This window comes from Peromyscus eremicus, chromosome 14 (assembly GCF_949786415.1).
Source record: "Peromyscus eremicus chromosome 14, PerEre_H2_v1, whole genome shotgun sequence".
In the NCBI taxonomy this organism is placed as follows: Eukaryota; Metazoa; Chordata; class Mammalia; order Rodentia; family Cricetidae; genus Peromyscus; species Peromyscus eremicus.
The window spans coordinates 1,602,990-1,630,466 of NC_081430.1; the positions used below are offsets into that span (position 1 = coordinate 1,602,990).

Sequence of the window (27,477 nt, forward strand, 5' to 3'; positions counted from 1 at the left end):
TGGTTTCAGACATTTTAACCTGCTAACAGCAAGAAGAAGTGTTCACCACATAGTTTCAAAGGTCTTCCTACCTGCCACTGTCACCAGGAAAAGCAAAATGATCGAAGCCATAGGGAATCAGTACATAGTGGCCCGACCAGTGTATTCCACAAACACTTTTGGAGAGGAGTTCAAGAAGACGCACAGACACCACAAGACATTCCTGGATCATCTCAAAGGGTGTTGTAGGTAAGAGACTCCTCAGGTACTGGAATGAGGAAGAAACGAGCAATTTATCCTAAATTTTCTAGCTTTCGTGCTTTCCTTTCTGGCTCTAGTCCATAGCTTCGGAAATCTGTCTCTCTTGGCTTTCTAAACTCCCTGCCTGAGGTGAAAAGGCAAAAGGAACACACCATCTCAGCTAGCGGCACAAACACAGTCCTTCCAAGTCAGAGGGAAACAGGCGAATTCTCAATTGAAGTGCTGCACAGTTCAACTCAGGATGACACATAAATTCTGTTACAACCAAAGAAAAGATAGCATTTTCCTTTTTCAAAGTTTCCTTGGTAGTGACCAAAACTTTTGGCAGGGGCAAAGAGGAGATTGTTAGTGGGAGTGAATTCACCAGTTTCATCTTTAAAATGTCATCTTTGCCAATTTTCTACCTACTCTTAGGAACCAAACTTAAAATTTGACATTACTTCACTGATCTGTGGCTTTAAATGTTTTCAGCTGCTCCTCACAAAAGGCCAAGAAAATTGCCCTCTCTGTGTTCCCCGTAGCATCTTGGTTGCCAGCGTACAAGATAAAGGAATGGCTTCTGAGTGACATCGTTTCTGGCATCAGCACCGGGCTGGTGGCTGTACTACAAGGTAATTTTTTCCTTTTTTTTTTCCTCTTTTACCTTTCCTTTTATATTAAAGATATAATTAATATAACATAAAATTCACCACGTAATTCTTTTGCGTGTGTACATATGTGCGTGTGCTAGACCAAGGCTTCACAAATGCTAGGTTTGTATTCTACCAACATGTTACATGCCCAGCCACCCTTTTGTTATGTATAATTCTATGGCTTTTAGTACATTAATCAGGTTGTGCACCTAACATCACTAATTCTAGCATATTTTCACCACCTTCTCTTCTCCCTACCCCTTCACACACACACCAAATCCTTGATCCTTCGATAGACACTTCATACTCCTTCCTCCACTCAACCCCTTAACACTTTCCATGTCTATTGATTTTCCTGTTCTGGATATTTTGTGCAGATGGAATTGTATGTGGCACTTTGTGTCTGATTCTTATCTCTTAGTATAATGCTTTCCAATTTATTCATATTGTAACAAGAACAATATTCTACTGTATGATTGTACCACATTTCATTGAACATTTGAGTCATTTCTATTCAGAGGTGATGATGAATAAAGCTTTTATGAGCATCTGTGTACAACTCTTTGTGTAAAAATATGTTTAAATTGCCTGGATATATCCCTAGGAGTCTAAGTGCTGGATCCTGGGGTAGCTCAATGTTTCCTCACTTGTAGAGATGCACAGCTGCATCATTTCCATCCCCCTAGGAGTGCACATGGCTTCAGATGCCTCCATACCTTACTGCTATCTGTTTTACCTTTGCCATTGTAGTGGGTGAGAACTGGCATCTCATTGTGGCTTTGATCTGTATTTCTCTAATAGCTAATGGTGTTTGTTAAGTATCTACTCTTTCCTTATGCTTATTTCCCATTTGCATGTCTTTGGAAAAATAAGTTTTCAAATCCTTCATCTTTTGTTCTGTTTTGTTTGTTTGGGTGGTGCTGGAGAGATCAAGCCCAGGGCCTGATGCATACAAAGCAATAATGTTATGACTGAACTAGACTCCTAGTTCTCCTTGCTGTTTTAAAAATGTTAGTTGCCAGAGCTGGAGATGTAGCTCAGTTGGCAGAGTGATTGCCCTGGGTTCCATTGCCAGAACAGTAGGAATCAGGTGTCACGTCTGCTATCCCAGCACTCAGGAGGTGGGGGTAGGAGGGTCTATAAACTATATAGCATGTTTGAGGGCACACTGGGCTATGAGACCTGTCTTTTATTGTAGAGGTACAAAGGTTACTTATGTATTTCTGACACTAAACCTTTATCTGATATATATTTGCCAACAACTATTTTTCATTCTCTGTATTGTCATTTCACTTTTTGGTTTTTAAAACTGGAGACAGGAAGGGCCGTTGAGACAGGGTCTCATATAGCCTGGGCTGGCTTCAAACTCCTGATTATCCTCTACCTCCCAAATGCTAAGATTACAACCATGTGCCACCATGCCCAGCCTAAAAGATGACCCATTATGGCCATTTCCTGTGTCTTTAATGTGACTAAAGGAGAGTAGATTAAGCCCAGGGCAAATATATTACCACTGAGCTACAGCCCAGTTCCCTAAACATTCCTATTTTGCAGTACTGGGGAGTCAAACTAAGGCATCCTGCATGCTAGGCAAGTGTTCTTTTTGATCAAAGCTCACTTTGCTGATAGCATCCTTTGAGTATGCTTTTGTTTTTCCAGTGCTGTGATTAAGCCCAGGAGCATGCCACATGTTAGGCAGGTACTCTTTCATTGATCCATGTTCTCACTAAAGCATTTTTATTTTCAATTCTTTGATTGCTTGTGCTGTATGTAGCCTTTCTGATAGACTGTTGCCTGATTCAAGATTGTAAAGATTCATACTCATGTGTTCTTCTAAGAATGTTAGTTTTAGTTCTTGTATTTATATCTTCAACACATTTTGGGTTAATGTGGTGACTTACTTTAAACGCTCAATCTTATAGCATGAATCTTAAAAGTTCTTATTAATAAAACAAACCTGAGGCCAGTTACTGGGGTGAATGCTGGAAGATCAGAGAGACTGAACAAGCCACAGCTTCCTCACCTGGCCAATTCCTCAGGCGATCCTGTTTCCTCAGACTGGATGCCTCTCAGCTGAACTGTGCTGCTCAAAACCTAAAAGCTTAACTAGCCAAATGCTTAACCAGCCAAATGCTTCTAATTTTTGGTCCTCACGCCTTATATACCTTTCTGGTTTCTACCACCACTCCCTGGGATTAAAGGCTTGCTTTCTGGGATTAAAGACGTGAGTCACCATGCTTGGCTGTATCCTTGAACAGATGGATTTCTGCCTCGCTCTGCCTCCCAAGTGATGGGATTAAAGGCGTGTGCTACCACTGCCTATCCTCTATGTTTAATATTGTGGCTGTTCTGTCTCTGTCCCCAGATAAGTTTATTAGGGTGCACAATATTTCGGGGAACACAATACCACCACACAATCTAAACTACTAGGAGAACCTGATGAAAATTAAAGACCTGGCTATTGTCTCTCCAGGTTTAGCATTTGCTCTGCTGGTCAACATCCCTCCAGCCTACGGGTTGTATGCGGCCTTTTTCCCAGTCCTAACCTACTTTTTCTTGGGCACGTCTAGACACATATCTGTGGGTAAGTCAATTACTGGACAGATTCATGCTGGTTTTTATTCACTCTACCGTAAATTCCAAATTGTACATAATTCAGAAGACTCCCAGTTTCCTGAAAGAATCAGGGCTAAGGCTGGTTATACACAGTAGCTTGTATTATGCAATTTTGTGGCTGAACGGGAACTCAGGTATAGGGAGGCACATATTGACCATAGTTTACCTTTGGTTAACTAGGTCCGTTTCCAGTTCTGAGTATGATGGTGGGGGTTGTAGTTACAAGAGTGGCCTCAGGAGGCAACACTGCTCCAGAACTGTCCTCAAGCTCAATCGAAAACGATTCACTGGTAGAGGAGAGGATAATGGTGGCTGCATCAGTGACTGTTCTTTCTGGAATCATTCAGGTGAGTCTGATTCTAGTGTGATTTGTCTGCCAAAATGTTTGTTTTGACTGGTCCCTATCTTTCCATATCCTGTGACTCCTCCTCATCTTTTGGTTTGTGTGCCCCATTGGGTGGACCATAGAAAGTATTTTTAAATAATATTCTTATTTATTCTCTGGAAACTGTATATAATGTATCTTGATTTTATTCTCTCTCCTCCCCTAACTCATCTCAGATCCTCCCAGATTCCCCAAGTATTTATGAAGAGTCATTTACCACAACCAAAGGGTAAACATGGTCTAGACACAAACAGACAAACACAATCTAGATAGAAGTAAAAGTGGCAGGATGAAGGCTTACATGGTAAGAAATGAAATGCTTAATTAAATAAAAAATATACTGGAATCAGTTTCATCATCAAATATAACTATATAATGATACTAGTAGCCTTGGAAGTTTTTCTAATGTCCCAGTTACTTTAATTTAGTTGGGAGGGAATTGGTGCTCTGCTTTTTAAACTATCCATATAAAAAACTTGGGAAATAACATGAAAAAGATTATAGTGAGACTGCACCTTCCTTCCCAATCTCCAGGGCCAGCACTATTATGAAGAGTGAAAATGCCATGGCCTTCTCAAGATGTTACTTAAGATTCCAGTGATATCTTTGCTTAAAACCATTTCTAAAAGAAAGGAAAAGTCAATTATATAAGGACACAAGTGTGCATCCCATTGACAAGCCTTGTGGTCATTTGTTTCTCACACACTTCTGAATGTGAAAAAGTGGAACTCAAATTGAATTTTGTGTACCTGAAGTTCTGTCTGTATTTTGAAGACATGAGTGTAGAAGACAGTCAAGGGTCTGAGAGAAGCAGAGTCTACTTAATACATTCACTGTAAACAATGATGCTTTGGAGACAGTAAGCACCTTTGCTCCCTGGTTAAAACCTCACACTTCTAACATGCAGTATGCAGTGATGTATTTATTTTCTACATTTATGTATTTATGTGGGAGCTAGGTTCATAGGACAACTTTTGGGAGTTGGTTATCTCCTTCCACCATGAGGGCCCCAGAGATTGAACCCAGGTCATCTGGCTTGGCAGCAAGAACTTTAACCCTCTGAACCATCTCACCAGCCCTAGTCACATGTTTCCTAAGCAAGCTGAGTAACTTACTGCACTCACCATACATGCCTCAACAACAAGTTTATGAGAACTAATGGGGGTAGGATTTTGCTATACAAGGCTTATGGTGTGCCTTCTAAAGATACTGCACCTAAAAATGAGGAAGCAAGAAAGGGAGTCCTTCATGGGTCTGATACTTCTGGAGGCATGGGATTTATGTACTATCTGAACATCATATAATGTTCAACCTGAGGGATGGAAGAGAAGGCCCAGAACAATCCTAAATGGTAGATGTGCCAAGAGGCAGAGGCATTGGCTTCTTCACGGAATGTTTCCATGGGCTGAACTTCATGTTTTGAAGCACTTTTGGGTGAGTCTTTGGTTTGCTGATGTGCACTCTTAACCTATACTAACAAAGACTTTTGTCCTTCTCTTTCCAGTTGCTTTTGGGGGTTCTGCAGATAGGGTTTGTGGTGATATATCTATCTGAGTCCCTAATCAGTGGCTTCACCACAGCTGCTGCCATTCATGTTTTGGTTTCTCAACTGAAATTCATGCTGCAGCTGACCGTCCCAGCACACAGCGACCCATTCTCTATTTTCAAAGTAAGTATTTTTGTCATTTAAACAATACCAAAGTAGCTAGGCATGATGGTCTTTAATTTCAGCACTTGGGAGGCAGAGGCAGGTAGATACTTGTAAATTTAAGGCCAGTTGGTTCTCTCTCTCTCTCTCTCTCTCTCTCTCTCTCTCTCTCTCTCTCTCTCTCCCTCCCTCTCCCTCCCTCCCTCCCTCCCTCCTTCCCTCCCCCCCCCACACACACGGGAGGGGGGTATATATGAAGTTTGTGTCTGCAATCCAGTACAGTTAAGCATCAAGTTAAGTTACTGTGTATGGAAAAAAATTTAAAATGTATATGGAAACAGCTTTTGGACATACTTAATTTTCTCCCTTTTAATCAACTTTTTAATTTTGAGACATTAACCAGAACTTTGGACACTGACACTTCTCTGTTATCCTCAAAAAATGGTCCTATTTAGCCACAACCCCCATTGAGAAATAGCAGAACAGTGAGCTTGATACAGTGGGCATCAAATACACAGAAACCTGATGGTTCATGACAGGTCACTTCCAGCTACTCTCTCTTCCCACACTCCATCCCACTATGATTAAAGCAGAGACAAACAACTACCCTACTAGGCTGTTAGACTGGGTGCCCCTTTTGTTGAGGTGAAAAACTATTGTGTTTGGAATCAGTCTGCTCCCTTAAAATGTCAGCTTGGTTGTGTAGCATTTATTATGAATGACTCCATTTTGTTTTGGTCTAGTCTGTTTGGGCCTAGTGAAACAGTGCAGTACAAATCAGTGGCATCATATCAGTTGATCAGCAAGTAGTATCTTCAGTCCTTCTTGAAGGATAGTCTTTGGGATTCTGAGACAGCACCTGCTCTGAACACTCTTACTCCCACACAGAAGTATTCCAGAATTGGGGTGTGCATGAAATCCAGCTTGGGTCTACTTGAGCTGTCTTGGGCCTATGGATATACAACCCAACTTCCTTCAAGAAGTATACTCTGCATAGTACAGGCATTTTCCATGTGACCCAGAGAAGGTCTGTATTGTGAAAGAATGTACTTAAAAAATGAACAAAAATGCCCAGAAACTAGAGATGACTCCTTGGACAGAACAGTAGAAAATTCTATGAAATAAAAAGCAATACTGTTGCCTGGTGTGGTGAGACCTTAGATTTGGGTTCAACCTCCAGCACTGCAAACAGAAAAAGCAAACAAAAAGCCTCTGAGACCTAGGGGTGGAAGAGATCCATTGTAAAACCATGAAAAATATCCAGCACAGTTTGATACTAGCTAAAGATTTTTTTAGACACATCCCCAAAGCAATGTTTTCTGCTGTGCTATTCACCCTCAGTGTATCTCTATGACAGCCCCCACCATTTGAGGGCTCATGGTTGACAGCAGCTGGACACAGAAAGGCTGCAGCTATGTGCCAGTCTTTTGTCTTAATATCTGTTTTAATGTTTGGAGAGAAATGTGTTTGAATTATGAATTCATACAGGACTTTGGTTCATCTGCGTTTCTTATGGTAGGTCCTGGAGTCAGTCTTCACACAGATTCAGAAGACTAACATTGCAGACCTCGTGACATCTGTGATTATTCTAGTGGTTGTATTTGTCGTTAAAGAAATCAATCAACGCTACAGAAGCAAGCTTCCAGTGCCTATCCCCATCGAACTCATCATGGTATTGACTGTCATTGGGAGAATTTCATTTATAATCTAGTTTTAAGGAGAGAAAGCCATCTGTACACCACGTTGCCACGAGGCAGGCACTGTCTCCCATTTCTGGCTTTAACATTTAGTATGGATTTCTATTCATCAGAATTTACCAGTTCCTTCCCATTATCTGGGTTTATTCCGTCCAAGGCAGAAACAGCAACACCTCCATAGCCAGGCTATAAAAAGACCCTTCAAGCATGAGCTGTAATGTCCATGCAAACTAGAATTGCCTTGAGGCCCCTTAAAAGGTATCTAGGCCTATGCTAGAGATTATTATTTTTTATCTGTTTCACATTTATCATTTATTTAGTGTCGGGTATATGAGGAGGTCAGAGACAAACTTGCAGGAGTTCTACTGAGTGGATCTCAGTGATCAGATACAGATAGTCAGGCTTGACAGCAAGCAGGTTTGGATTTGGGGCAATGGTGGTGTTTTCAAAGTATGGTTTTTAGTTGCACCTCATATTCTAATTTGGACAATTTGGAACTTTGCAGACTGTGATTGCAACAGGTGTATCCTACGGCTGTAACTTTGAACAGAAGTTTGGCGTGGCTGTGGTTGGGAATATGAGTTTAGGGTAAGTGTATCTTCAATGCTGGCATCTTCCAGCACTCAGTGAAGAAAGCAACAGTAGTTACAAGAATCATACAACCCCCTTGAGAAGTCCTGGCACCCTCTCTCTTCAGCAAGCAGTCAAAACAAACAAACAAACAAACAAACAAAAACAACAACAACAAAAAACCACAGGATTCACAACACTTAGAAAGAGTATCCTTGTAGACAAACTCACAAACCAGGCAGTCAAGGACTCAAAACAGTGAAAACTGGGGCTAGAGCAATAGCTCAGCAGTTAAGATCACTTACTGCTCTTGCAGAGAATCTGAGTTCAGTTCCCAGGACCCACATGGCAGCCCAAAACCACCTATTATGATTCTACTTCCAGGGTATGTGATTTCCTCTAATGTATGCAGATGTCACACACACACACACACACACACACACACACAAACTTATAAAATAAAAATGAAAATTAGGAAAAGTTCAAAAAAATAAATCTCTTCTCCTTATAAAGAGGCATCAACTGAAACCAGGTTTCCTGGTCCATAATGACTGTAAACAACATGCACTGCTTTGTTTGAGGTCACCTGAGCCAAGTTCCAAACTTCCAAGAGACACACAAAAGGCACAGCAGCTGAGTAATACAGGCAGCCCATCTGTCCTTCTTCGTGATCACACTCACAGCAAAGCCAGAGGGATAGCTCAGCAAGAGGAAGGGAAGCTGGGAATACAAGGATCTGAGAGTACAGTCCTGTATGATTAGCAGACTGAGGGGGAGCCTGGGTTTATGTTGTTTTCTCTCCCTGACCTCTAACCATAGATAGTATTGGTTGCTTTCAACTTACTTACCAAGGAAAATTGTTCTCCAGTTTAAATAAATGGATGATTTTCCTTTCTCTAGGCTTAACAAGTATTTGATACTTACAGAAATTATATATATGTACATATATATCCACTATATCTACATCTATCTTAATATAATTGAATTTTTTGTTTTGTTTTGGTTTGGTTTGGTTTGATTTTTCGAGATAGGCTTTCTCTGTGTAGCCCTGGCTGTCCTGGAACTCATTCTGTAGACCAGGCTGGCCTTAAACTCACTGAGATCCAACTGCTGGAGTTAAAGGTATGAATCACCACTGCCTGGCTTAACTGAATTCTTTTAAAAGCAGGTATATGTGTGGCTTTTAAAGTAACATATATTTATACAAATATGCTTTTATATATATATATATATTGACATATCTTCATATGTTCTACTTAATTAAAAAAATCTTTATTTTTATTTTTATTTTTTTAGTTTTAAGAAGTTGTGAGAAATGAGGCTGGGAACATTTGTCTCTGGGTTTCTTCCCACTCTGCAATTTTCAAGTGATTGCACTTCACTTAAATTTCTTAGAGACATAAACCCCATCAGAAAATAAACAAATGCAATAATCAAAGGGGAGCTTGTCAGAAGTAGAATGTTTTGAAAATAAACGGTAAACAAGATCATTGAGTGATAATCCTTATTTAGTAAATATATTAAATATACATGCACTTATCCCACCAGGTGTGTGGGGCAGGGAGGCACATAGCTCATGTTTATTAACCATGAATTCTCCAGAGAGGCGGTGTGACTAAGTATATATGCTAAGTGCTCCAGCTCCAGATCAACTGAAGTTAACTTCAGATATACCTCCTGTCCTTGGGCAAATTCACTAAACTGTTACCTTCACACACTTGGTTATGAAAGGGTGCTAAAAATAGTAAAGATTCTAGAAGTATTAAATGGGTTTATGCATGTGGCATGTTAAGTGCACAAGTTCTATTTCAAGTTCAAACATTACTACTTATTGGTTTAGCACCTAAATGAAATACAAGATCCATTTTTTTTCTAAATGACCAAGTAAGCATTTTAAATTTCTGTTGACTGCAAATAGACTATTACTGAATGTAATGATTATTAATTCTTGCTAGCTTGAATTGCTACTAATAGATAGGCTACTTTAGAAATTATTTTTGTGGGGTCACATATGCACATTAAATGTGTGCAAATAACATGATCCAAGGGAAGTGGCTTAAAAGGGTAAAGGAACAACACAGAGACTGTTAGATTCCAGAGGCATCTTACAGGCATGGTCAGCAGTCATCTTGTATTTCATGGTGTGCAGTGCTCACAATCACTATTTTAGTTGGCCTTCCCTCATAACTATGAAGATAAGAGAACAATATTATTGTCTCATTTGACAAATGAAGATCCAGGCTCAGGGAAAGTAGAGCCAGGGAATGGACTCTTTGACCAGGAAACTCCATCATACCACACTTAATGCTCAGAAGTCAAAACAAAAGCAAACTTATAATGATGGGTTCTTAGTTATTTTCATATAAAAATGAAATCTTTAATTGTATCTCTGCTATCAGGTTTGTTTTTAAAAACTGAATTCCAATCCACCTTTCTAACTTGCATGGAATAATAATGCTTTATCAAGACTACAGCCCAGTATTTATTATCAAAGACATAAAAGATGAAACAATAATTCAGACACAGTTGGCTGGATCCAGTTCTGCACTTCCAACAAGCCTCAAGTCTGAAGTAGATGCTGATGGGAGCTGAGCATTTTAGTACCTTGATGTTGTTTGAGACACATAGCTTTTGTAACACAACTTCTCGAGTTTGTGCGCATGAACATGGACATATCCCCTGTGAGGCACACTTGTCTCTGAAACACCTTGAACTGAAACTTGCTCTCCTCTGGGTGTGGTGGACCCTAGTGGTTCTCCAGAGCACAGGGCAAAGCCCAAGGCCCACCTCTCAGGGTTTTCAATGAAAAGCTACTGTTACCAATGGGAAGAAGATTTGTATTTTCCTTGTCCCAGAATTGTATTTGCTCAAAGAGCCTTCAGCCATGGATAAACTATTGAGATTAATGCTCTGAAACCCATAATGGCAACAGGTGAAATCTAAGACATTTGCCTGAAGGGTAATATGAGTACACATGATATTTTGAGTGCACTGGCAAGATTATATCCATCTTACGATTATTGTCAGGCTAGATTTATAATTTTATCAATCCAAGCATCATTATTTCACAATAGCAAAAGGGAAATTCCAAATTTTTCAATGGGACCAAGTTCTTTGGACCAAATTTCTAAGAAAGACACAATTCATCACAGATTGCTTCATCCATTAATTTGCCCAATAATCTTTTGAGTTTCTGAATAAGTCGGTGGCATATAGTTTTGCTTGTTTTCAATTTCAGATTTCAGCCCCCTATTACACCCAGTGTAGAAGTTTTTCAAGACACCATAGGAGATAGCTTTGGAATTGCGATTGTTGGTTTCGCAGTGGCCTTTTCCGTTGCCAGCGTCTATTCTCTCAAATACGATTATCCAATTGACGGCAATCAGGTAAGCCTAACTGGGTCTAATTAGGTACATATTTCATGCACCTAATATTCTTCTGAAAGAGGACATTTTAGGAAAAGCTTCTTCCCTTGCCTTCTGCAGGAGTTGATCGCCTTGGGAATAAGCAACATATTCACTGGAGCATTCAAAGGCTTTGCAGGGAGCACAGCCCTTTCCAGATCAGGGGTTCAGGAGAGCACAGGAGGCAAAACACAGGTATCTTAGCATCCCTACCACAAGGCCAGCATAGCGTTGAGGACTGGGAAACCCAAGCCTGGTAGAAAGCAGCAGCTGTCGTGAGAACTATTTCATCTTCACAGGTTGCAGGGCTCCTCTCTGCTGTCATTGTGCTGATTGTCATTGTTGCCATCGGATTTCTTCTGCAGCCGCTACAAAAGGTAATTCTCCTCTCTTTTGGGGGTGTAACATCTCTCTCCTTAAGGCATTATATCTAACTCTCAAATTCCAAAAACACAAACTATGTTAGGGAAAATGAGTTCATGACAAACTCTCAGATATTCTCCTTAGTCTACACTAAGGAGACCAACCTTTCCTTTCTCCTGGCAGCCTTTTATGAATGTTAGGAATGCAGATGCCCAAGCAGCTTTATCTACTCTACTCTCTGCGGGTGCATAGAGAAGAACATAATTAATGTTTAAGCAGGGAGGCACTCTGGCATTGCAGTTTCAACCTAGACTGACTGAAGTGAAGATTTTCTTAAAGGGTTAGGTCATCAAGCCCTCTATCTAATGTAGAGAGTGGTGCTACCAGCTCCACACCTGTTCTTGGGAACATGCCCTGCAGCTCCAAGGAGTTTGGTTTGACTCCAAAACCAACACCGTCAGATTGTAGGATGGGAGTAAACAGCCAGACACAGAACTCGCCTCTTGCCCTTGAGCTCCCTGTCTGTAACTGTTTGGGTTTCATTTAATACTCGTAAATAGCCCCAGTGTCCTGGAAACCACAGAGCCTCTATGAAGGCAGATTATGGTAAATACAAGTGTATTGCTTTCTGGGGTATTAATAGGATTTCAAAGGAGTACATAGTGGGTCAGGAGTCCTGTGACCATCTTCTAATCTTAGCTCTGCCACTTACTAACTGTGTGATTTGAGGTCAAGACCTTAACCTCTCTGAATCTCAAGAGCTCCACATGTAAAACAGGGGTGAAATAGTACCTGCTACACAGAGTAGCTGTGACAATAATGATGTAACAGGGAATAGTTAACCCAAGTCACTAAGACCATTAACAAAAGTCGTTAATATTATTATCCAAACATTCCATTATACTTCTGACTGCAAAGGAAATATGAGATAAAAAAAGAGATATGATTCAGCCCACCAATATCTATTGTTTGCTATCTGGGTCCTTCTTCCATGTTGATTCATAGCTGGAATGTATATTCACCTCCATCTGTAAAAACTGTATTGGCTGAATCTGTCTCCAAGGAGTATAGAGCACTATTTGCAAAAACCATGTCTTCTATACACCAAAATCCTTAGCTTCAAAGCAAATGTCATGAAAGAGGTCAAGACATCACCAGTAAAGAAATTTCAGTTTTGCCTGCATGTGTGTATGTGTACCGCATGCATGAAACACCTGTGGAGGGCATCAGATCTCCCTGAAACTGGAACAGCTCCCACAAGACTAATTACAATATGTGAAACACCAGAAATGATGAGTAGAATGTGGCAGGCTGAGTTAACACCCAAGACCCTCTTAGTGAATCCACCACTCAACTGTGTCAGTGACTTTTTAAGAGGCTGTGTTGTGGGTTGTCACTCCTAGATTGGGAAATATAAATTCATTGGCTTATCCACTCATTCAATGACTAATTATTAAACTCTTCCTATTTACCATAGTATGCTCTGGGAACAGGGCAGCTATGTCTGGGTGGTCTCAGAGCCTGCCTCAGGCCTTTGTTAACTATTATTTGATCATTAGCTTCCTTTTATAAAACAGCTTGGCAGTTGTCATCACCAAAGGCAACCCCTATGTTTTTGTTTAAACGGACAGGTTCAACCAGCTTAGCTTGGGAACAACTAATTCAAGGGTTCACATGTAGGTCTTAAGTTCTACCTCTCTCTACTGCAGGATATAGACTACTGTAAATGCCATCAGCTCATTTATGGCACAGTCACAAAGATCTGCTCAGTCTTGCCACTGGGATGGGACAACCTCACGTAGGGAAACAAGTCAGAGTCCCAACCCTGGCCCATTGGGCATCGCACACCCGAAAAGGGCGTGTCCTTTGATATACTTTGAGGCCTGCTAAGGCACTTATCTGTGGCCTTCACCTTTGCCTCTATATGGTTTGTTTGATTAACTTAAAAGTGCATCTGTTGTTTATGTCTTTCACAGTCTGTCCTGGCAGCTTTAGCTCTTGGAAACTTAAAGGGAATGCTGATGCAGTTTGCTGAAATAGGCAGATTGTGGAAAAAGGATAAATATGATTGCGTAAGTAGATACAATGGTATTTGAGAAAATGAAAAATCAGAATAGTAGTTTAATGCTGATGCAAAATGTATATATTATAAATGCTGTGAAATTTTGCTTCAACTTATCAGTTTGCAATAACCTTAGTTTATTTCCTATCTTGAAAGTGAATGCTCTTCTGATCATTATCTGGGACTTTTAACTTAAAATGATGGTGGCATTATATGCTGAGATGATGCCTATAATTTTAGCACTCTGGAGACTGAGGCAGCATGAGTTTGAGGCCAGCCTGAGCTTAATAATGAGCTCCTATTTCAGAAATAGTAAAGCTGAAGAAATGGATGGCTCAGTGGTTAAGAACACTGAGTTTTGAGTTCTGAGTTTAGTTCTCAGCACCCATGTTGGGTGACTCACAACCACCTGTAACTTAGTTTTAGGGGATTAGGCTCTTCTGGTATCCATGGGCAGTCAGACAGATAGGCACACACGAATGTGCACACACATGTGCGTATGCACACACCTAAAAACCATCTGAAAATAAATGAATAAATAAATGGATGAGTTCTTGAAAGTATAAAGTGCTTCCTAAAACACTAGTGTAGGGCTTTCCTTCAATATGTCATTAAAGTTCTTGTAGGATATGCTGAACACCACAGAAGTGCTCTGAATTTTAGGGTACATGTTGTTTCTTTTCTTTGTTAAATGATGTGTTAGTTTCCAGAGAACCTGCAGAGGGTGTAAATTCTGAACATTCCTTCTGGAAACACCCATTCTTCTGGGGAAGCTCCCACTTGCTCTCAATTTGCCTGAAAAGCAGACTTTATAATTTAATCAGGGTCAAAGTCTGAGTATAAAAAATCTTGTTGACATACCCTATGGTACTACAAAAGCATAAAGTAATAAGCTATATTTAGTTAGCACATGTTCCTAATCGATCATTGTGTGTGACTTTAACCCACTTTTAGCAAGCTCAAGTTTTTTGTAAAGATAATAGCCATTAATTAAATTAATAGGACAAGCCTAAGATTAGTACAGGCTGTCCCAGTCAGTCTGCTGGGTTTGCTTGTTTGTTTTCCTTACAGTGCTGGGGATCGAACCAAAGGCCTAACACATACTAAGCTGGTGTTCTACCATTGCTGTATTCCAACCCTAATCTGCTGAGTTGTTAGAGTGAACTATGTAGAATTTTTGCCATGGCACTCCCCTTTATTCAGTCTGTTCTGGGATGGGATAGAAATAGGCACACTGTCTGTAAAGCTTTTCCATTTATTTGCTTGAGTTTCTGTGGCCCAGCTATGAGCCAGCAGAAATGAAATGACCTCTTGAGACGTGTCTTCCTAGGCACTTTGTTCTCTGAACCAAGATAACAACCTCCAACCACTTCCTTTGGCCCTAGACATTCACGCCTTCCCTAGCTCTGGACCTACAACACTGTACTTCCTTAAACTCCAGTGCATGCATTGTCCTCTCTTCTTACAGTTAATTTGGATCATGACCTTCATCTTTGCCATTGTCCTGGGACTCGGATTAGGCCTGGCAGCAAGTGTGGCATTTCAGCTCCTAACTATTGTGTTCAGGACCCAATTGTAAGTGTTCCCTGAGCTCTGCACAATCTCACATGCTTTGACCTGCCCTATTAGAAGAGCAAAAACAACTGTCAGTGGCTAAGAGAAAAGTAGTGTGTTTGATAGGCATGTAGACCTATCAAGACTGACCATGGGGTAGAGGGATGGCTCAATGGTTAAGAGCACTTGTTCGATTCCTGGCACCACAACAAGTCTAGTTCCAGAGGAACCAATGCCACCTTCTGACCTCCTTGAAGGGCAGGCATGCATGTAGTACATAAACATTCATGCAAGTGAAACATTCATACACATTCATAAAAATAAGTAAATCTAAAAATGATTTTTATAAGACTGGCCAATATAACCTCCCTCAAGTCACCCACCTGAAGGCTTGAAGGACAGTCAAAGGAAGACACCTGCTGCTGGCCTTCTTTCTGCTTTGATACAGGTTCAAAGGACTAGCAAACACCTGAGTCTGTGTTGCTCACCTGTGAACAGGACGAAATTCTGTCCTAAGCAGGTTTAGTGTTGTTGGAGTTCTTAGACAGTTGCGGGATGGGGAGCTCCCTCTTCCTCTTCAGCTGAGAGTGCTGGATGTGTGAACTTCTCAAAGACCGCCCCCAGGCCCAAAATTCTACAAAACTTTGTAATTCTTGATCCCTAAAGCCATCCGGCTCAAGTGTCTTTGTGGTTTTTAAGTCTTTGTCAGGTAATATCACCACCATGTGGTCACTCAGCCTATCTGGAATACATGGTGTAATTGCAAGAGAAATGGGGATTGAGGGGTTCTAAAATAGAAGTTGCTACTAAAATTATTCCTGGAGCAGTGGAACATACCAGCATAAAAACTCAGCCTGTTGTTCTCTCCCTCTTTCATACCTTGTATTCTTATCAAATTGGATTCTGTATCTGAGCTCCATCAACTATAGAGACAAACTGAATGGTCACATGGGCAAGTCATTTTTTTTTTTGTACAAGTTATCCTTATTTGTACAGTTGAGTACATAGGTCTCTACCTCACCAAACAACATTAATTAATTAACATACTTAACATTAAACTGCTGTGGTCTTATGGGGTTTGCTTGTAGATTGTGATGTAGCAGAGAGTGACTGTTTACAAAGCCCTGGGACACAAAGATAAGGGGTTTGCACTCCAGGGTCTCTAATAAGATGAAGACTGCCCCACCTTTCAACTCTGAAAAGTAAGCCTGTATTAATAAGCTAGAAAAAACACTGGTGTTGGGCTTAACATAGACAAGAATGATTTACTGGGGGCTTTTTTTTTTCTTACAGTCCAAAATGCAGTACACTGGCTAATGTTGGAAGGAGCAACATCTACAAGAATAAAAAAAATTATGCTGATGTAAGAAAGACCCATTGTTGTCTTTGATGTGCTAAAATATTGTCAAATGAGGCAGTGAGACTCACGTAACCATCTTAATTCTCTGTTTTGTAGGTATATGAGCCAGAAGGAGTGAAAATTTTCAGATGTCCATCTCCAATCTACTTTGCAAACATTGGTTTCTTTAAACAGAAACTTACTGATGCTGTAAGGTTCAAAAAATTCTTACTATCTGGGAGTGAAATGTTTCCTCTTTAGCAAGAAGGTTATTGACTTCCTGTATGTTGAAGCTGAGCTGTGTCAATGTTTAGTCTGCATGTCCCAGAGTAGGTAAAACTATCTTAAAGGGATCCATTAATATATTGGGAAATAAGCCTCTTCCTATGAGGCTCAAGGTAGAGTCCTTGGTTTTAGATTTGCTGTGAAGTAAAAACATCACTCATGGCACTAGGGAGCTGGTTTTTAATACATTGTCTTTGGGTACCAACCCAGAAACAACAGTGAAACATTTAAAATTTGACTGCATCACCAAGGAGATTCAGGATAGTGGCTGTATATGGATAATTGACAAACAGTACTTAGCATTCTGGTAAAGAAGCCAAGGATCAGTCTTTTAAGATCAAGTGACAAAATCCCAGCACTCAGGCAGATCTCAGTGAGTTCAAGACCAGCCTAGTCAACAGAATGAGTTCCAGAATAGACATGGTCACATAATGAGACCATGTCTCAAAAGACAAAACAAACCAACCAAACAAACAAACGTTTGGTATTCATTCTTAAAACATACCTTCTGACCTACTTTGTGCCTAATTATACTGATTGATTTAAGTAGCCCCAAATTGAATATTAGAACTATAAAATTGTACTGGAATATATCTTTAAAAATATAATCACACAAGCTTTAGCCTTTTTGGGTGCCACCTATACCTGACAAAAAGAAAATTAGGAAAATCAAGTTCCCTAGGAGTTTGGTTGGCCCACACACAAACAGATTCAAGTAAAATTTTAAAATATTTATGAATCATTTGTGGATAAATTCTGGACTGCATGAATGTTTTTGAAATTTGATAATTGCATGCAGACTAAGCAAACCATAGCCCTGATTCAATACTGTTGCTAGTATTGTTTTTAAATTTTGTTTTAAAACATTTTGTCTCAATTACTCCTATGTCCCGAGCCCTCAGCACCTCCTAGCTAGTCATCATCATCCTGTTCTGTAAGTAGCAGGATGCTCAGCTCCCCTTTATCACAGTAACTGGGTTTTCAGGTTGGCTTTAACCCACTTCGAATTCTACGCAAGCGCAATAAAGCTTTGAAGAAAATCCGAAAACTGCAGAAACGAGGCCTGATACAAGTGACACCTGTAAGTTTCTGACCACATTTCCATGTATTTCGGGTAAAACACAAATGCTTTTAGTAAAGCATAATTCAAAGTCTTGGTTCCATTGCTTTAAATGAAATGCTAGATAAACACATTCTGTATGTTAATTAGTGTGATATTTATTATATTAATGTATGTGTGTGTGTGTGTGTGTGTGTGTGTGTGTGTGTGTGTGTGTGTGTGTACATACATGTGGAAGTCAAAGTATAATTTTTGGGAGTTGGTTCTCTCCTTCTTTCCACCATGTGAGCCCCAGAGATTGAATTCAGGTCCTCAGGCCTTGTGGCAAGCTCTCTTATCTCTGAGCCATCTTGCCAGCCTTAATGTCATTTTTTTTTGATAGCATCTTTGAGGATCTCCTTAAAAAAAATTTTTTTTTGTCCTGCAAAGAGTATCAAAAGCAAAAGGTATGAAGCATCTATGCATCCTGTTGCTGACCCAAGTTGAATTCAAGCTGCAGGCACTCCTGCTTATCCATGACATACACACCTTTTCAGTCAGAGTCACTCCATCTGTTACCACCCCTCTCCTGCAGAAAGGGTTCATCTGTACCTCTGATGGCTTCAAAGACTCCGATGAAGAGTTGGACAACAACCAGATAGAAGAGCTGGATCAGCCGATCAATACCACAGACTTGCCCTTTGAGATTGACTGGAATGCCCATCTCCCCCTCAACATCACCGTCCCTGCAGTCGGCCTCCACAGCCTCATCCTCGACTTTTCAGCTGTGTCCTTCCTTGATGTCTCCTCAATGAGGGGTCTCAAAACGGTAATTTGTGTTTTCTTGATGTCAAAAATCATCTGTATGAAAAAAAAAAAACAACTTTACACACACATCACACACATGAATGCACATATATGCACACACACACCATAGGCACAAACACACCATAGGCACGCACACACCATAGGCACACACACACACACACACACACACACACACACACACACACACACGTGCGCGCCAGATATCAACACTGAGTGTTTTCCTTAGATGCTTTCCTTGTTTGTTTTGAGACCTGGTCTCTCACTGAACCTAGAGCTCATTGATTAGGGCCTATGAGCTCTGGGGAGCCCCCATCTCTGTGTCACACATCCCCAAACACACACATGTCTGCCCCAGGACTGGAACTAGAGACCCACGCCACCATTCAGCATGACTTTTTGTGTGGGTTCTGGGGGTCCAACTCAGGTCTTCATGCCCAGCAAACACTTTACCAACTGAGCTATCTCCCCAGCCTAGGTAATACACACTTTATTAGAACTTTAGCCTTAGTTAAGCTCGTGAGAAGCAGACAGCAGTGGAGATTATTGGATGGAACCACGCATAATTTTGAAGGTGGCCAAATCCATTCTTAAAATGTTTGCAGAAGCTTCGGGTAAGCAACTACACTCACATTTTTTTTTCAAACCTGGATATCTGGGTGTTCTCAGACCCTTATGGGTATTGTATTTATATTATTCTGAAAACAAAGGAGACTCAGAATTCTAAGTCTAAGATAGGGTAGAACAGTGGGTATATTTGTTTTTATCTTCATCTTTTCCAACAGATAAAATTTCACTTGGCAATTTAAAAGTGTGTGTCATATTAAGTTATACTAAGTAGCCATATGAAAGAGTAAAAATCACATGTGATTTAAAAATAGGTATAAAACAAGTAGTGTGGCTTGCTTCCTTTGCATTTTATTCTCAGCATTTCTACAATTAATATCCAACAGAACTGAAAGAACACCCAGGGAATAAATAAATTCTACATTGCTTTCTGCTTCTCTTAGGTTTTCACAGGTATCTGTTGAAGTAAGCTGAGCTGAGTTCCATTGAGTATGGGTGACCTGAACACAAAATTAAAAAACAAAACCAGGGGCTAGAGAGATGCCTCAGAGGTTAAGAGCACTGGCTGTTCTTCCAGAGGTCATGAGTTCAATTCCCAGTAACCACATGGTGGCTCACAACCATCTGTAATAAGATCTGGTGCCCTCTTCTGACCTGCAGGTGTATATGCAGACAGAACACTTTATACATAATAAATAAATAAATCTTTAAAAAAAAATCAATTTAGTTTTCTAACTTAATTTTTTCCTTCTGTTGGTTTTGTCATTTAGTTTAGTTTGTTTTTTTATTTGTTTTGTTTTTTTGAGATAGGGTCTCATGAAGCACAGGGTGTCCTGAGTTTGTATAGCCTAAGCTGGCCTTGAACTCATGATCTTTCTGCCTCTGCTTTCTGAGTGCTGAGATCACAGATGTGGTTCTCTGTGTAGCCCTGGCTGTCCTAGAACTTACTCTGTATATCAGACTGGCATCGAATTTACAGAGATCCACCTGCCTCTGCCTCCTGAGTGCTAGGATTAAAGCGTGAGACAGGCTTTACTTTTTTTTTTTTTTCCTAATACTAGCAGTACAACACAAACAGCAAAGATTCTGGATAGTGTTTTTTTAATCCCCAGTTCTCAGATGGTGCCTGGAGAAGTTCTAGAAGTGGTTTTTGTTTTTTTTTTGTTTTTTTTTTTTGATGATGGTGATGGTATTCATGCCCTAACCTGATCAAGAAAGAAAGCTACCTGTCTTACACTTTGTCCTCTCACATCACCACTGGCATCCGTTTTTTGCCAGGACACCAGGACCCTGATCTTTGCTCCTTGGTACCAGACACATCCAGCTGCTGTGCATAAGAACAATGAAAAACACATGGACAAATTTGTATGCTGTTTTTACATGATTAGAAAGTTCCAGCCGGTCTGGGTGGGGCATGCCTTTAGTCCCAACACTCACAAGGCAGAGGAAGGAGAATCTCTGTGAGTTCAAGGCCAGCCTAATCTACCGAGTGAGTTCCAGCACAGCCAGGGCTACACAGAGAAACCCTGTCTTGAAAAGCCAAAGTGGGGGAGAAGAAAATGGGAAAGTTCTAGTCATTTCCACAAAACATCCTATGTTGAAATTGAATCAAAGACAATGTTGTGAGTTTGAGACAGAACATTTTCTTAAAAATGTTTAATGTCTTACTGAGGAAGGCTTTTCCCTTTAGGATTTTGTTTACTTTTATCATGCAGCCTTGTTTTTAACTTTACTGTGTCCTTATTGTCTATTTCTAAAACATAAATGGTTCTGAAAATAATCACTCATAAGGTACTGAAACAGTTTGTGTTTGTGACAAGTGGAAACTCTTCCCTAAAATAGATATACCTTCTGTTTTAACAGATTTTGCAAGAATTTATTAGGATCAAGGTAGATGTATACATTGTGGGAACGGATGGTAAGTTCATTTATTTATGTATTTGTTTGTTTATTATTATTATTATTATTATTATTATTATTATTATTATTTTAGTTTTATTAGGAGGGAAAAGTGGGGGAGGGGAAAGAGGAGGGCCAGACCTGGAAAGAGAGAAAGATGGTGGTGGGGAGCAGAGCAGAGAGAGAGCAGAGAGCTTGTTTATTATTTTAAGACAATATCTTGCTATGTAGTTCAGGTTGGCCTCAGTCTCCCAAGTTCTGGTATTATAGCATGTACCATTGTGCCTGGTTAAAGGTGTAGCAACATTTCCTTTTCTGTCAGTGCTGGAGATGGAACCAGAGCCTCATATGATAGACCCAGCCCAGGGTCTTCCAACTATATTTAACGTTCAGACAGTCACATCAGGCTCCCAGCTAATCTAGACAGGCCATCTAAAGAACAGTCATGTGATCACAAGGAAACTGAATTTTCAGTTGAGCCAATAAAAATCCCCATGGAAATCACAGCTTATATTTGCTGTTAATGTGTGATTAAATGAATTTTATGATTTGGGTCCTAATTTCATAGGTATAGCAAATGAGTGAGTGTGTGAACTACTTTTCACTCTGAACTTGCTGGAAACATTGCTGTCTCCTCTCTCCCTTACATTCTTCAGCCATAACAACCTGGCTTTGGCTTGCCTTTGCTGGTTAGGCCATTCTTGCCAAAGGTATCCAAGGGTGATGTCCAATTTATCAAGACTAAAGACCTGTTCTGAGGCCTACTTGAGTAGGTGGCCTTAAAACTCTCCCTGCTTGGCTTCTGAGCCCATTCTTTTACTGTCTCCCTCCTTTCTCATAGCAACACAGTTTCCTGTACAGCTACTCTCCCAGGCCTAGCATTCGGCTTTCCCCACGATACAATCTTAAAACCTACCACTGTGATTTCATGAACTCTTCCTAGCCAATCTCCTCCATACTCATGTCAAATGTATTCATGTGTTAATGGATCCCCAAACTGTATCTCCAGCCCAAATCATAGCTGAGACCCACAAATAGATTGGCTGGATGTCCCCCAGGCACCTGATACACGTTTAGTATATAAGACCTCTCTCTCCTCCTGCCCTTTCCAATCTTGACAGTAGTATTGCTGTAGCCTGCTTCCCTGTGTAGGTCCCCAGTACCACCTTTAATTACTCCCTCTCCCCTTCTCTTGACAATCCATGAGCCACCAGATCCTAGAGATAGTTCTTCTTAAATTAGTCTGTCCCTGGTTGCATAGCCTTACTCCAAACACTTATCTACTCTTACGTCAGCCATCAGGAAGACCTAACCAGTGTGTTTATCCATCCTCTCATCTAATAATCAGATTAAACAATTCTTTCAATGTTTTTCTCAGCAGTAACCAAAAACAACATCAGGCAGAGCACTGGGGCTTCAGCCTGCACACACCATGTTGTTCTACGGTTCTGTCAGGGTCCCCACTTGTCTCCTCTAGAGGCAGTACTGGTCTTGTTTATCTTCACAGTCCCTGTCTCTTGCCTAGTTCTTAGGTAATGGCATTTAATCCGATGAAGACTCACTGAGTACCTACTACATGTCAGACACTGTTTTGGGTGAGGACATGGAGCTCAATTTCATGGGAAATCCATATCATAATCAAATAAAGCCAGGAATGTGACATATGAGTGAAGTACGGGAGTCAATCTTGACAGCACCTCAGCAAATAGCATTTTAGGGAAAGGTGAAAAACAGTTCACAAAAACTGACACCTTCCTGGCTCCCACCTCCATAAACTACAGACATATTCTAGTTTCAAGAGTTGATTATAATTGAAAATATTCCATTGATCCAAGTAACCTGTTAATTTACTGGAGGACTTTATTCCCTCTCTACCATTTGTTTGTACCCATCTGCCTATGCCACTTGATATTCTTTTCAGTCTGACATCACCTTCCTCCCATTCTCCTTGCTCTTTCTGGGTCCCTGTCTGTTGAAAGCTTCCAATGAACTTCCACACCATCATTCATCCATTTTCTTTCTTTTTCTCCACCTCTCTCTAAATCCTAAGCACTGTGACATGCTGTGGCTCTGTACAGTTTTCCATGATGCTCACCTGGAGGAAACAGCCTTCATCTGCTGTCAGAAATTTCATAGTACACATCCCATACTTTCATTAATTTACCAAAACAATGTGAGGATCTACTGTGCACTGCTTGTTGTATTTAAAACTAAGAAAATAAAAAAGGGGGGAAACTGAACTATTCCTTGCCCCACTGTTTCACTTTTCCTGTCAGTAGTACAGTTATGTATAATGTTCTTTGTGGGTGAGGATCAAGTCTAATTTACCTTTTTATTGCTTAGATAGATCTTTGCACATAATAGATACAAATTCATATTTGCTTGAGTGATCTGTGCAAACAAATGTGGGCTAGTTCCTACCAGTGTGGTATTTCTCAAAGAAAATGGGGAAAGTAATGCGAGAAGCTAAGGAAGATGTTTCATAAAGCCCAGCAACCTGAGAAAATGGGCTACAGTTCAGTCACTGGTAGATAATCAATCTGACAGTCAAAACTCAGCACATCACACACAGGTTTTCTAATTAGAAATAATGCAATTTTTTAATAATAGAATAATAGTCACACTTATTGCAATCATAAGAAAACTAACTCAGTAAGCCCCTGCCTAAATAAGAGTACAATCAGTTCTTCCAGGAACCCCTTGAGGTTTTCTCGCTGAACCATTTTCTCGTCCCTTCCACACAATGGCATTGAATTTGTGAAAGATACACAAGTTACACTGCTGTATCCCAGTCAATCCTGGGTCAATGAAATGCACACTTTTAAATGGACTTTTAAATTAGTAGTTTCATGGGGAAACAAGTCTTTTTCTAAGCAATATGGTGTCTTCTTTTCCTTCAGATGATTTCATTGACAAACTTGCTCGGTGTGAATTTTTTGATGACGAAGTCACAGACTCAATATTTTTCTTAACAATCCATGATGCTGTTTTGCATATTTTGATGAAGAAGGACTACAGCACTTCAAAGTTTAATTCTAGCCAGGTACAGGTGATTTGATGACATTCACAGTTGTAGCCAATACTCAAGTGTTTCCTCTAAATTCCAACATTGATCCCTAACCCCGATTTCCACTCTTTTTCTCAGGAAAAAGAAATGAAATTTGACTTTACCATAAATACAAATGGAGGACTACGTAATCGAGAATGTCAGGTATGATTCTTCAACAGATTTATCTTCATCCAAACTTCACAGCAAATACATAGACACATATGCACACATATATACACATGTAAGTATATATGTTTATACGGGCCTGTGAAAAAGCCCATCAGGTAAAGGTGCTTGGCCAAACCTGACAACCCAAAGCTCCTCATGATGGAAGGAAAGAACCAACTTTCATTGACCAGACCTCACATGCACAATGTTTTGCATACACACACACACACACACACACACACACACACACACAATTTTAAGTATTAGGGTTTCTTCCACTATCTGTAGAAAATCCAGTATCTACTCAAGCCTCTGTACCTCATTCTTGGAAACTGAAGTAATGCTGCCTAATTTCATGCGGAAGTCTGATGAAACATACACTCAGATGAGAAGAAGGAGAGGGAGGGAGAAAAAGAAAAAAAAAGAAAGGAAGGAAGGAAGAGGGAAATGACAAGTTAGTGTTACCTTGAGCACATCTCTTTCAGTTTCCAAAGCTGAAATAGAATTCTTAAACCTGGTCTTATTCTAACCTCCTGATAACTTGTAAGACAGGAGAGCCATTGCTCCCTCTGTCCATCAGAGCTTGGAAATAGTAGGCACCCTCAGACATACAGGTATATGGAAGTCCCTAGAACAGTGATTAGCTCAACATGAAAGCTAGGTTCCTTTCCTTTCTTACTAGAATGAGTTGCCCATTATTTAACTGCATAGTTCCAATTCATTCTAGAACATTCATTTCTAATATATTCAGTCCTTTAAGGCAATGTCTGTAGTAAAGAGAAAGTGATTTCTATTGTAGGCCCAGGACATGGTAGGTTATTACATTATTTTAAATCTTTAGGACAACATACAAAGAAGATATCTTCTATTTCAAATGAGGGTGTTAGTAAACAGACTCAGAGAATTTAATTTGTGTGAAGTTACACCCTGAATGGCAGCAACAAAACTTACCCTAAGAACTGATGACAAGCACTGTGTGCAGCCTTGCTGTAGTGCACCACTTCTATACTTCAGGTAAAGACTGATGAGGTCTCTAAAGAAGAATCTATGGTCACCAAGTACAGGAGGCAGCTAGTGGTATTTCCTAAGAACAGCAAACAAGAATGCAGATTAGACACAAATCAAGGTATAGGGTCAGAAAACCCTCGACCAAGGAGTGATAGCAAATAGCAAAGGTGAAGTGGAAGGGCGTTAGTTAGAGAGACCTGAAAGAGCAGAGCAAGCATGACCCTGCCTCCTAGCATGGATTCAGACACATACACACCCAGTTTGGCTTCAGAACTGTCACCAAGTACTAAGGGACAAAGTCTAAGAATCATACTTAAATCAGAATGGAGCCAGCACCATGATATATTCCTTGGCTTCCCACACTGAAAAAAATAAAAGTTTAACACCAGCTCCTGGATTTGCTTAGAGGAGAATAAAACAACAGTTGTGGGTAGTCCACCAGCTGTGGGGTACAATCAGAATGTGAGGCAGAGAGATCAGTGTGTAACAGCACTTGCTGTCAAGCCTGCTGACCTAAGTTCAATTCCCAGAACCCTCAGGATGACTCTTTCAACTTGTCCTCTGACCTCCACATGCACACTATGGCATGCCTCTCTCCTCATCAAATAAATAAGTGAATGAATAAATAAATGTAAAAAGAATTTAAAAACAAAACAAGATGCCTGACTGGTATCCAAGGCACCTTGGAGCTTGGGTGACTCAGAACAAATATAAAGACATATATAGCTGTAACATATTGTATTGTTAATGCTTAAGCTACAAATAGGTCTTTGAAACATACACAAAGTAAACATGTCAATGCACGGATCCATACTAATCCAGCAGCAACAGAAGGCCATTAAAGATTTTTTTTTTTTTTAAGCTGAAGAGATGGCTCAGTAAGAGTACTGGGCAGCTCTTCTAGAGAAACTGGGTTCAATTCCCAACACTGACATGGCAGCTCACAACCATCTGTAACTCAAGTCCCAGAGGATCCAATGTTCTCTTCTGGCTTCTGCATGCATCAGGCATGCACATTATTCATATACATACATTCAGGCAAAACACACATATACAAAAAATAAACTATTTAAAAGGTATTAAAAAAAACCTGGTAACTGTTAAGTTACAGATCCTAAGAAATAATTGCTGAAAAGGGAACTTAACAAATCATTTAAAACAAAAACTTTGTTTTCTTCCAGGTACCAGTTGAAACGAAATTCTAATCAAGATACAATTCGGAAGGATTCTCATCTGTCATATTAACAACTTTATACCTAGAAAGTTATTGCTAAATTCATACATTGTATGAATGATATTTTTATTTGACAGAATTATGTTTCAAACTTTGGAACGAGATTGTTCTAGCATGGTATATTTTTCACATATCCACTATGAAATTATGTACATATTCCTAATTTTCTGCCTTGTAGACTTATCAAAGGTAGAAAATTATTTTGTTTGTATGTTATTTTTGTAGCATTGACAGATTCCTATCCAAGTCATTATCTTCATGCACAATGTTTTATGGTGTATTCACACCATCGCTTTGACGCTAATTTATACAGGTCATGCTAATATATCTCTATTTTAAACAATTAAGCTGTACAGGTGTGTGCTGTTTTACTAAGTTTGTTGGTTTTCTGAAGCATGCTTGCTGTGGATCCTTCTTGAGTGCTGTGGCAACACTGCTATGAGAATCTTTCAGCAGAACTTTGTCATAGGACTGTTTTGACCAGAGTTTTATTATCACTCCAGTTTTTAAGGCTCTAACCTATCTAGATACAGATACAGTCCTCCTAATACTATATATAAAAGTATTATATAAGGACTTTAAAGGCAATTCCTTACTTCCCATCCTGGTATAAAAACCATACAAGATAATGGGAGCTATAAAATGACAAAGCAAGAAGGGAAAAGTAAAGAGATGTCATTGCTTCCTCATTTCACTGGGAGAGAAGCCATTAGGAAAAGGCATGTTTTGTTTGTAACTCACAGGGCAGGAAGAGTTGTTGAGCTTTTTGTTGGAGAGTGAGATTCAGTACCCTTGAGTTGCTCACTGGCCTTGTTCTTGTGGCAAACATGCACTTACTCATGTGATACTTGGAAATTAAAACAGCAGCATCACCACACAACTCAGTGCCCTCA

At 40.0% G+C, this 27,477-nt stretch overlaps 1 protein-coding gene across 1 annotated transcript; it reads left to right on the forward strand.

Annotated features, from left to right (window-relative positions):
- On the forward strand, positions 1–26,927 carry Slc26a3 (solute carrier family 26 member 3). The gene is made up of 20 exons (XM_059279357.1): positions 1–228; positions 712–851; positions 3,346–3,456; positions 3,669–3,835; positions 5,378–5,542; positions 7,041–7,193; positions 7,724–7,806; positions 11,027–11,174; positions 11,274–11,387; positions 11,492–11,569; positions 13,532–13,627; positions 15,086–15,192; positions 16,465–16,534; positions 16,628–16,720; positions 17,781–17,876; positions 18,430–18,663; positions 21,090–21,144; positions 24,026–24,168; positions 24,271–24,336; positions 26,532–26,927. The coding sequence occupies exons 1-20, from the start codon at positions 98–100 to the stop codon at positions 26,553–26,555; spliced, it is 2,274 nt and encodes a 757-aa protein (XP_059135340.1). The 5' UTR covers positions 1–97; the 3' UTR covers positions 26,556–26,927.
- Positions 26,928–27,477: the final 550 nt, after the last annotated feature.